Raw genomic sequence first — 11,652 nt, 5'->3', positions numbered from 1 at the left:
AATGAGTCTTAGATTGGTATTTTTATTTGGCGCTACAGCATATTTTCATTCATCTGAAAGATTGAACTGATCTGAGAACCAGTTGCCCTCGTATCTATGTTTATAGCATGGCCATGTCCTGCTTTCAGTGTTTTCAATTACAGTGTCCAGAAATTATCTTTGTGGCTCTGGTCTCCATGGTCATTTGGGCTTGGAGTTCAGGATCAATGAACATCTGTCTTCAATTGAAGCATTTGACCACATCTTGCCTAACGAACACTTTCCAAAGCATCTACTAGCCTTACTTTGGGCTTATTATATTGTATATTCTGTGCGTAGTACTTGTTGAAAGGCTGGAAAATGCCTTTCTTTTGAGGATTCGATTTTCCTGCTGGGAGCGCTCCGGTGCAAGGACACAGACAGAGACAACTGCTTGGAAGCGGGTTCCTTTTATTTTTCAGGAAGGGAAGAGATAGCAAGAAGTCTGCGTTCCTGGGGCTAGCCATCTTTGTATAATAAACCCCTGATTTTTATACCTTTTCTCCTTTTGTGTGTGAGTGCTTGTGTTTGTATTTCTTAATGTTTTAAATCCTGTCAGGGGTTGTCTTCCTAATGTTTTCTTATATTTGTTTGGTGGCAATCTCCTGTCTGCTATGGAATTTATTTCGTGTCTTTTGTCTATTTGTTTTGCTGATTTGGCATGACCTTTTGTTTGTAAGGGATTTCTTTTTCTTGTTTCCCTAGCTTTCTTAATTACTTGGCTTTTGTCTAGGGGGCTTCTTTCAAATACCTTTTATTAAATCTCTTTTCCTATGCAAGTTTGTTTTATGGCTGGCCTGATGTTCCCTTTGGGCTTTTCCTGCTTGGGTGTCACCACTGTCCTCATGAAGTTCCCTTTCCACATACTCTTGAAAGATAGTTCTACCAAGGCATAAAAGGCAAGGCTAGCATTTCCTTCAGATCTATGTTGTACAGAAGGTCAATTTAAGCTAGAAAAGAGAGCCAGGTTTCCTTAGCCATGTACTACTGATTCTGTCACCAGTGATAGCATTCCAAGTTTTCTAATACTTCTGTTAACAAGAGGTGACCAAAATGATCTGCCCTGAGTGCAGCTTGAAATGGGTCTTATTTCATTCTGTGAAAAATACTGTTGGGACAGTGGTAGGATTCATTTTTTTTTACTACTGGTTCTGTGGGCGTGGCTTGTCGTGGCAAGGGAAGGATACTGTAAAATCTCCAGTCAGAGGTGGTATTTGCTGGTTCTCCGAACTACTCAAAATTTCCATTACTGGTTCTCCAGAACTGGTCAGAACCTGCTGAATATCCATTTGGTTCAGTTCCAAGCCAGGAGAAAGATACTGGAAACATGGAGGCTGTTTGGAAAGATGGTTTAATGATGAAGCAGAACCACATGAGTTCTGGGCAGCTGACAAAACGGAGTTGAGAGGGGTGGGTTTTTATATCTTCTCTTGGGCTTTGAACTTGAGTTTCCGCTGTTCCAGAATATGTATTCTGTTGGCTGTTGTAGGGGTCATAGCTGGTTCTGTAGGTTGTCTGAGCTTCCAGGTTTGGTCGCAGTTTGGAGGGTGTGGTGCAACTGAGATGATACAATGAAAGAGCTTGTGTTCTGAAAGGGTGTTGGGCAATTCCTATTATCGCTGAGGGCATAAGGGCACCAATGTGCCTACTGTCCCTGTCCTATTGTTTCTTTTATTTTTTTTATTTTTCTTATATGTATCCATGTATTCATAACTATGTTTTTACTTATACCTATTATCTTGTTAGCAATTGACAAAAATAAACAAATAAATAAAATAAAATAAATAATCCTACCTTTCTTCAGACCTTGATGCAGGGAGTAATGGACGACCAAATCTGCATTTCTAAAAGCTGGCCTCAGCTTAGTATCTGCTTGGAGCAGGGAGCTAGAGCTCTGAGTTTCTGTCTCCCTTAGGATTTTTATTTCTCTTCTAGGGGAAATATTTTATCCTGCCTTTTTAATATTTCTCAAAATATTTCATTCTTCTAGGAGAGGGGTAGGTGCTAACTTTTTACAGTACCATGCTCTGATGTTTAGAAATGATAGATAAAACTCACTCCACCACAACAGAAATCAGAGAGCATCTAATAACTGTTTTCTGACGTTCTCCTGAAATAGCAAATCATCCCAAATGTGTATTATCCCTTAAAGGGAGGAGAGATTGCTATAAAGTAAAAAAAAAAAAACACACCCCAAAACAAAACACAGAATGGTTAGGCTTGACTATGTGGCAGCAAGTGTTTGGAGAATTAAAGAAAAATACAGATTATGATTTTAATCATAATAACTTACGTTAGCCATTAGCTGGTGCTGCTGATACATTTGGGCTTCATTGTAGAAGCCAAAAATAGAGATACAAACTTACTTAATAAATCATCTATAATCATAAAACCAGGAGAAAAGATGGCAAAAGCCTTGTCTGAAACCACTGGGATTTCAAAGTTTTCACCTCAGTTTTAAACATCTCTTCCAGATCAAAGAATCATAGACTGAGCCATCTGTTCAGCATATAAATCAAAATTAAAGTATCCCTGACAAAGTGCTGGGCACATTCAACAAGAGGAAATACCCCACCTTTAAGTAATTGGTTCTATATTTCAAGTTGTGCTTACCATTAAGAAATTCAGCTGGAATCCTCAATTCATTATCTGAAGACTATTACAGATAGTATTTGACTTACAACAATTCGTTTAGCAACTGTTTGAAGTTACAACAGCCCTGAAAAAATGTACAACTAGTCCTCACACTTATGACTGTTGCAACATCTCCACAGTTATGTGATTAAAATTTGGGCATGTATTTACCATGGTTGCACTGTCCTGCTTGGGATCATGTGATCATAATTTGTAAACTTCTCAGATGGCTTCCAACAAGCAAAGTGTCAGATCCGTGTATCTGTCATTTCTTCAATGGAAGAAGAAAAGGGCGAGGGGGGACTGATAAAGAAATTCTTCTTGATGTAACCTGAATATATTTAATCTTATATCGAATTTGTATAACCTACACATGATACAATGGAGGGATGAAACCCAGATGGCCGGAACCTATCACCTCTGGGAGAGACAGCCAGGAGATGAAGAGACCATAAAAATTCCACAGTGAGATGTGACAGGAATGACATGTTAAAGTTTATGAACAAAAAGGTACATTATTCTAAAGGCATTGTTTTTATTTTAGGACTCACTTCTTATGGAACTGCTATTACAGTGGATATTGCAACAAAAGGTTGCAACATGTAATTGCCTTCTACAAGACATTATTATTTGTTATTTAAATTTATAAGCTGCCAAAAGTTGCTTTGCAGAATGGGTGCATATAAATCTAAGATATGCTTCTCTCCTGCTCTGCAGTCAACAAGGCTGTTGAACCAACATTCTTCAGATGCATGTACTCCCTCATTCTGTTCTTATCCAGTTGACCATCAGCACTCCATGTTTCATGTAGATACCAACACTCTTAGTGTACTATTGGAGTGATTTTTATTTTGTTCTTTCCCATTTTAAAGATATTAATACATGATCTCTGTCAGAGATCAAACAAATCTGCTGATTTTACTTTTTATGCCATAGTCTGCTGTAAAAATCATGCCTCTTCAAAGTATATATACTATCTACTTGAAAAGAAAACTAGACCAAATATTTACCTTTAAAAATATTTGAGGGGGTCTTAAATTAATTAAGAACCTGGTAAAAGATGACAAAATTTTAATTTTAATCTTTACTCTTCCTAAGTTGAGCATCTTAAGGACATGGCTGTCTTCCATTCAGTTAAGCAAATGATTTGCATTCCCTTTAAAATACAGGTTGTAACCTATGTGGTTACAAGTGAATTTGGTGTAAATCAGAGTGGGAAAGAGTTAAATTCTCTCATCCCCTCCACTCAGTTCTGAGCTTCCTTGTCAGTGTTATTTATATTTATATGACAAATAGCATGTGTCTTAATTTTGTTTACACTATTATCTTCACCTCTAATTTAGCCTTCCAGAGAAACTGAATCAAAATACTGGTTTCCCAGAAACATTATTTGAAAAGCTCACTTGCAATCAATTTGGAGAGCTGAAAGACAAGGGAAAGTTTAGAGTGCAGCATGAGGCACATAATAACTCCACAATAACACCAACCACATCATCATCAAGGCCAAGAGCAAAAAGGAAACAACTACACCATGATGCAAGTGCAAAGGGAGCAGAGTTTGCATTGCAACTTTCAGGTGTCTGTTTTGTCATTTGCTTCCCTTTTATTCCCCACTACAAATACGCACTTCTCAATGGATGAGGCCAGATTCAATATGATAGCTTAGAGGGATTGAACTAGAAAGCTACTTATAGATGATTGAGCAAATAAGAAATCTAAAGAATTATGATCATCATCATTATGCCTTGTGTCCTTCTCTCTTCACCAGCCAGGGTGGCGCAGTGGTTAGAATACAATATTGCAGGGTAATTCTACTGACTGCCAGCAGTTCGATTCTCACAGGCTCAAGGTTGTGGCAAGGTCAATAAAATGAGGACCCAGGTTGTTGGGGGTAATATGCTGAACTCTGTAAGCTGCTTAGGGCTGTAAAGCACTGTGAAGCGGTATATAAATCTAAGTGCTGTTGCTATTGCTCTCCCAATGCCCATCATCATTTCAAAACCAAAAGGTGGAACATGAGTTTATTCTCCTTCCACACCAAATCTACTCAAGTTTTTTTTTTTTTTTTTTTTGAAGATTGGTGGTGGCAGTGTAAGGGTTGAAAAATTCTCATTTTAGCCCAGGTCTACTCAGCTTAAAATAAGCCAAGAGCTATCTGGCAGCAGTTACTTTCCTAGTTAAATGGTCTCTTAAAAGACGGCAGTATTATCTTGGGATACAGAAAGTAGGACTGGCATATGCAGAAAGGAGGAATCTTCGGTGGCATTTGCTGAGCAGGATGGATAGCATCCCTAACTTAATCCCCATTTCTTCTGACCATCCCAGAATGGAGCTGGAACTGGCCTATTATCTCATCGCAAAGCTGAAGAAATCCATATTAAGGTGGGCAACCCATATTTTTCTTGGCCCTAGGTTGGTATATGCCCAAGTTTGGGACTAACAAGACCAAAACTTCTTTAGCAAGTCAGTGAGTTGCAACCACATCTTTGTCCCAATCTGGTGCCCACCAGATGGGATGTATTACCATATCCATAATCCTTAGCCACCACACAAACACAAGAGGTACTTCTACTCTGTATCCTTCATCTTTTTCTCCCACCTGTCACAACCAAGGTCTCATTGTTTTTCATGAAGTTGTTTATTGTAATCTTTAACAAAGTAGGGTGGGTGAAAGGGAGTTGCCTCCAGGCCTTGCCTTACTCAAGTCTTCAGTCTTCCTTCTCATCTCCATGTGTGATGATATAACACAAAGATTTGTAGTCAATGTTTCCAGCTACATCCATAGGAGCAAGAGAAAACATTTGCTCTACCTAGATAGGAAGAAACCCAGAGACTAGAGTAAGTATGGGAAAGCACAGTCAATCAACCTTTGAAGGTCCCTAAGGATTCCTCTCTCCATCAAAGCCCTGGCCAATGGTAAACAACCCATTGGTCACACAGGCGTCCTCAGTTTTTCTAACAGCTCCTGAGAACACCAGCATAAAGTTTTCAAAAATCAACAGCAAACTTCTAACATTTGGTGAGGTGTTTTGAAAAAAGAAAATAGATATGATATGTTAAATAAATCTAATGCAATGATTAAATGACAAAACCTCAGGATCTGAAAAGTAAAATTAAAAATTCCATGTGTCATGTCTGAACATGTAGACAAGGGTAGCCATTTTGAAACAAATTCTATCAGTATCAAGCATTTATCAATTGATATATGAGAGAAAGGCATCTCCTAGGTTTGGCTGGTCTTGTGAGAAAAAAAATTGTGCCAAAGAAGGGATTTTGATAGAAGGATTATCTCACCTCCTCGAGAGAAAACTTGTCAGCTTGAGTTACCAGAAGTTGTTTAAACCTGGAAAACAATTTTTTAAAAGTGTTGTTAAAAAGTGTCAGTGTTGTTGAAAATGTTGCCTACGGAACTCTGGTTTTGGTTGTTCAATAGAAGGCCTGAAGGGATAATAAAACACATACACAAGCACATGGTTCTTGAACTTACTCCTCTTTGTTCACTAAGCCAGTTCCATTTGGGTCAAAGAGTTTGAAGGCAGCAAGGATGGATTCCTCTGGATCAGTGCCTAAAGAAGATACGGTTACTTAGGAACAGATAAAACTGCCTTTTGGAGTTCTTTTCATTGGATATGGATGGCTCTCAATACTGCTTAAATCAAGTGTGGGCAAAGTTTTCCAGGCTAGAGGATACAGAAGCAACCTTCTAAATAATTAGTATCATAAAGCTAAATTGGAGTTCATATTATTTAAATTGAATTATAATAGAATATGCTTATTGTCATGGATTTAATATTTCTCCTCTTTTATCACATTAAAACAACAACTATGAGATTTCCAGAAAATGCATCCAGAGCTTTAGGGTGCTGCTTATCACCCCACAATCCCAGGGATGTGAATCTTTACTTAACCTGGTTATTGAATTAATTTATTTCCTGCATTGGTACTATACATTGAATTTAAAATCACTGAAACAGGCTGGTTTTGTGCAACATGTTTATCTGCTAGTAAATAAAGATGCACTTTCCCAAGTTTCTTTACTTATTTTGCAGATGTCCCATTAAATCTAATCAAATTTAGGTGGTGTAAATGCCCTCTGTTAAAGCTTTATTAAATCTGGTTAAATATATGGTGCAAATGCAGCCCCTGACTGCCAACACCTCTCTAGGACTTCAAATAAAAGTTTTTTCCCCCTGGAAATGTGTTAGATAAAGTCTGGAGTTTTCTGCATGCATAATAGTGGAACTCTGCCATTTAACTATAGCTAAACAACGAATCTTGTATGGGGAAGATGTTCCTCTTGTCTTGGGAGAGAAATGACAGAATATATCAACATTCTAAGAAGAAGTGGAAATTTGGGAGTGTTGGAACAAAAGGAAAATATTGAAACTCCTCTTGATTAATGAGCAAATTCCAAGATATGATAATGCTCGTTTACCATTCAGTTTCTCCCCAAAGAGTGTTAAGAAGACAGTGAAGTTAATTGGTCCTTTCCCTTCCTTCAGCATCTCTTCCAGCTCTTCATCCTTCACATTCATTTTGCCTGTAGAAAGAAAGCTGATCGCAGTCAACATTCCTAGCTGCAACAATGGCCTATATTGACTATTGTTTGCTTTGATCATTTGTGAGTCTAAAGTTCCTTCCAGAGTATAGCAGATGTGGAATGTTTGAACAAGGCACAATTCCTGAATGCTTTGTTTTCACTTTTATACAGAGTAACAGTGTTGGGAAAGACCTTGGGGGTCTTCTAGATCATGAGGAAACAATCCAGATTCCCAACATCTCGGGAAAATATCAGATATGTGGAATTTTGATAACATCTCTACTTACCAACAGACTTCCAATAGCTGCCTTTTCAGAGAGGGCATCATTTGAAGGTATATTTTCCCTTAACATGGCCTTCAGGACAAGACAATACCAGGACAAAGCAGTGAACCAGTTCATATACAATGTGATAATTTTACAACCACTAGCACTGATTATGTTACCTAGTTTGGTAATGAAACATTTGCAAGGAAACAACCAGGCTCAGAGAGCTCCAAGAGCCCCGTAGTTCAACCCCTAGCTATAAATATTCTCTTTCTATCAGTAACCATTCTCTCCTGCACATTAAAAATTATAATTTTAGAAGCAATACTTTGACATCTTGGTATCTTGCATCCTAGAACTGAGGGGCCACATCCAGTCCTATGACCTTCACATTTTCTTCTTCTCCTCTAAGGAAAGAATGCCTTGAAACAAAAGACTGTCCTTGGATGGGTCTTCCAATGTCAAATTAAAGCACAGTATACCAGTCATTGCATGCATGATAAAAAGGGAAAGTTCATTCCATCTTATGAAACTGTTTATTAACAGTAACACCATCCAGAATTGAAGAGGAGTACTTAGAGTTCCAAAAATAACACAACTACAGCTAGTGTTACAGATAAGCAAATTCCATCTTTCTCCTCATCTTCCCCCCTTCACTGTACTTCCACTTTGAAAGATCACTGCAAATGTTGCATTTTGGTCCAGAGAATGTAACAAATTCTTCAAAAGAAGGAATTAAGAGCAGAGGGGAGCAGAACAAATGCTAAAAGACTCTCTCTCTCTCTTTCTCTCTCTCTCTTTTTGCAAATAAAACATTCCTATTGTCTCTAGCATGGAAAGAACAAGAGGAGGGGTGATAGCTGAAAAGGAAAATGTGAGAAATGTTTCTCTCTACCTGAGACCTGTAAAACTGTTCCTGGTCGGAGTAAGCAATACGAAACAAATTAAATAAATAGTCCGACTCAGAGGTGTCCAACATTAGCAACTTTAAGACTTGCGGACTTCAACTCCCAGAATTCTCCAGCCAGCCATGGTTAAACCAGCTAGATGGTTTAATTTATCTTCCACTATATGTGGGCCTTATTAGTATAACCCTTTACATCTTGCTACACTTACTATGAATTTATGTCCTAGTTGTGTCCATGAATAAAGCAGTAGATAAACATACTATCTGATTCAATCTGCCTTTCAAGTTTGGAAGAGACCAGAATTTTGTGACATTCTGCTGGAAAACTGGCCGTTAAATCTCAGGAAAATGCCAGGCTGTTTTTATTTTTGTTAAGATCTTTATTAAAGAAAAAATTCCTGAACTTCCTCAGATTATTGTCTCATAACCACAGTAAAGTCACTCACCGAGTTGACTGTATGTCTCCTTCAAATCAGATTTGCTGATAATTCCATCTCGATTCTGGTCAATGCAACTGAATGCCTTGGGGAGTAAGCAAACATAGTCAGCTTCCTTAAGTACAATTACTCATACAAATATGTTCCTGCCTTGTATTCTCAGGAACCACATTCTTCAGACTCTTATCTCTCCTGCAAGTGTGCTCTTTTAAGAGCTTAGACATCCTTGATGCTTGACAGAAGCCACAAGTGTTATTTTTATTTATTCCTCACTTTCATGCAGTATCTTCCACATATTTTTTTCCTAGCCTGTATCACCAACACCAAGTGATAAACCCAGTCTGAAAAATAAAGCGGCTGCACCAAAACTGGATTTGGAAGGTACTTAATCTTTTTTAATAAATTAAAACATCCCTGGAATATGTTTCACACCCTCTCCTTTATTGTTCATATTAATGAGGGAACTGGCTATAAAACAGGGCAAAACATTTTCCCATTCAAGATAAGAATTACCTCCACTCACCATATGGCTAAAATCTGATTATTCACATGGCACTTAACATCATTATCCTTAGCTACATCAAGCACTCTGCAAGAAAAATTCCCCTTTTAAAGGAAGAACGGGTACAGTATAATCATCATTACAATAAAGGAGCTGCTGAAATGGCTTTAAAAGAGCACAGCATAAATATTTTAAAAAGAAGCAATGCTGGACACAGTTTTGATTGAAAATTTCTTAGCTACAGGAACCTAGATTGGCTCACCTCCTTAAACTCCTGGATCTGTGATTGCTCAAACATTGAGAAGACGTTGGAAGAACCTCTCTGTGCCCGCTTAGCAGCAGTTTTGCTTCGGGTCCCGGCTTTTCTACTAGCCTGGAAAAAGGAAGAAAGATCAATAGAAAATCTACAATCCTAAGGCTCAGCTAACCTTTTTGCTTCCAGAACCATTCCCTGTTTTTAAAACTTATGGCAGACTTGTCAAAATGTTTTTTCTTTCAAGGGTTATATTTATCAACATTGACTATATTAAAAATTTAATTTAATGATGCTGTGGAATAGATTTATTGATTCAGGTTAAGAAAAGCAATAGACTTTTAGAGATTAACACAGTGGTGGGATTCATCCAGTTTGCACCACTTCAGGAGAACCGCTTGTTAACTTTCTGAGCAGTTTGGTGAGCTGGTTGTTGGAAGAAATTATTAGGGCAGAGAACCAGTTGTTAAATTATTTGAATCCCACCACTGGATTAACATAATATTGTTCCCAAACAACCCTATATTTTTCCGCAAATAAAAATACTAGGAGAAGAGTGCCCTGGTTTTAAAAGTTTGCAGATACCTTCCATATCTGGCAAATATAATGAGGAGCTCTGAAAAGGTCCTAGGATCACACTTTAAGAAACACTGCTGAGAACAACCAAATGGATGTACTAGCTCCTACATTCTTGTAAAGCACAAAAGAAACAAAATACACAACATTTCTGACATTCTCAGTTCCTATACCCTCTGTAGATTCACTGAACTCACTGAATGAAGGGGTGGATGGATGGATGAAGAGAAGGTGGGGGAACACTACCCATTGCAAAAAAACTCTTTCTTTGCTTCCACGCAACCCTTCTTTGTAACAGTGTCTCCATGCAAAGCAAAGGATCCGAGAAATCTGAGTACCAAAATGAAACATCTTTAAAAAAAATCAGGATTATCCCTGGAAGCAGTTAAAGCAGATGCAGTATGCCTTAAAGCATGCCACAATTTTATTTTGATTCAGCAATTGCTTATTGAATTTCTACAAAAACTGTGTTCAACCATAGAGATATGAGATTTTTCCAGCATGACTGGAGCATGTTTCTTTGCTTATTATTAGTATTTGCATGCATAAATGCCCAAAGGTGGCTTGCTTGTTCACTCTATGGATTGAAAAAATGTATGTAGGCTCCTCAGCTCAGTTAATGTGGTACGGGGGAGGGGGAGAGAACTATCTTCAGTCAAAACTCAACCACTGCAAGAAATACAACAGAACAACAATGGATACATGGTCTTACTCACCATCTTGGGTTTCCTCCTGAAGAACAAAGGTTGTCCAGTTGGTGTTGAGAGTAAGTTCAGCCTATATCTCAGAGCTTATCTCTTGGTGAGCTAAATTGGGAACTCAGTTGCAGAAGACAGCCAAACTTGGTTGTTTGACTCTGTAATGATTGATAAGGCCCAGGGAATAGCATTTCACTGATGGAAAAAGGTTGGATCTTCAGGTTGAGCATTCCCTTCTGAAAAGAGTTTTCCTGGCTGATCCCAATGGGTGCAGTATATATATTAACAGTTGATTGTACGACACACCTACTTTACCACCATTTTTATTCATGAAATTATTTAAAGAAAACCTACTAGAATTTCCTACTTAAAGCAAATCTACTGGAATTGCTAGAGTCATTCCTTATGTACCAGTGAGGATCCCACTAGGCTGACTAACGAAGAACAGAAAAACAATATTGTAAGCCACCCCCATTCCTGGGCAATAAAGTTCATTTGCACTTTTTGCCCACAATGAGAGAGAGTTTACAGGCCATTAATCACTCCAAACTTTAAAATTAGAAACTTAAATTTTAAAGTTAAAAACAATATTTAAAATATCAGACTTTCAGAAAATTAAGCTTCAGGAGTAAGCCTGCCAATAAACTAATAGATTAGTCCTCTAAATGGATTTGCCTCCTGATGGAGTTTTTCCATGTATTTTGCCAGGAAATGTAGATAAGGCAGGCTCAAAAAGCCAGTATCCACCTAAGCATAGCAATGTGCTCCAAATCAATTGGCAATGTCCATTTAGTTTTCCGAATTCATAGAGACCTAACTAG

The 11,652-nt window shown here is 38.0% G+C and overlaps 1 protein-coding gene across 1 annotated transcript; it reads right to left on the bottom strand.

Annotated features, from left to right (window-relative positions):
- Positions 1-5,202: 5,202 nt before the first annotated feature.
- Positions 5,203-11,068, bottom strand: MYL7 (myosin light chain 7). Its single transcript, XM_026718020.2, has 7 exons — positions 10,850-11,068; positions 9,567-9,677; positions 8,812-8,887; positions 7,088-7,192; positions 6,140-6,218; positions 5,947-5,995; positions 5,203-5,462 (listed from the first exon to the last, which is right to left on the bottom strand). Exons 1-7 carry the CDS (start codon positions 10,850-10,852, stop codon positions 5,361-5,363), a joined length of 525 nt encoding a protein of 174 aa, XP_026573805.1. The 5' UTR covers positions 10,853-11,068; the 3' UTR covers positions 5,203-5,360.
- Between the last annotated feature and the right edge of the window lie 584 nt (positions 11,069-11,652).

The sequence above is a fragment of the Pseudonaja textilis genome, chromosome 9 (genome assembly GCF_049901715.1).
Source record: "Pseudonaja textilis isolate UNSWEBS1 chromosome 9, rPseTex1.2, whole genome shotgun sequence".
In the NCBI taxonomy this organism is placed as follows: domain Eukaryota; kingdom Metazoa; phylum Chordata; class Lepidosauria; order Squamata; family Elapidae; genus Pseudonaja; species Pseudonaja textilis.
The sequence above is the reverse complement of the archived record's forward strand: the minus strand, read 5'-3'. Positions and strand labels throughout refer to the sequence as shown.

Excerpts from the sequence above, each read along its gene's own strand:
- MYL7 (XM_026718020.2), bottom strand. Across the intron at positions 8,888-9,566 it reads AGATCCAGGAGTTTAAGGAG|GCATTCAGTTGCATTGACCA; the intron begins GTGAGCCAATCT and ends TTACTCCCCAAG. Across the intron at positions 5,996-6,139 it reads GGCTTAGTGAACAAAGAGGA|GTTTAAACAACTTCTGGTAA; the intron begins GTAAGTTCAAGA and ends ATTGTTTTCCAG.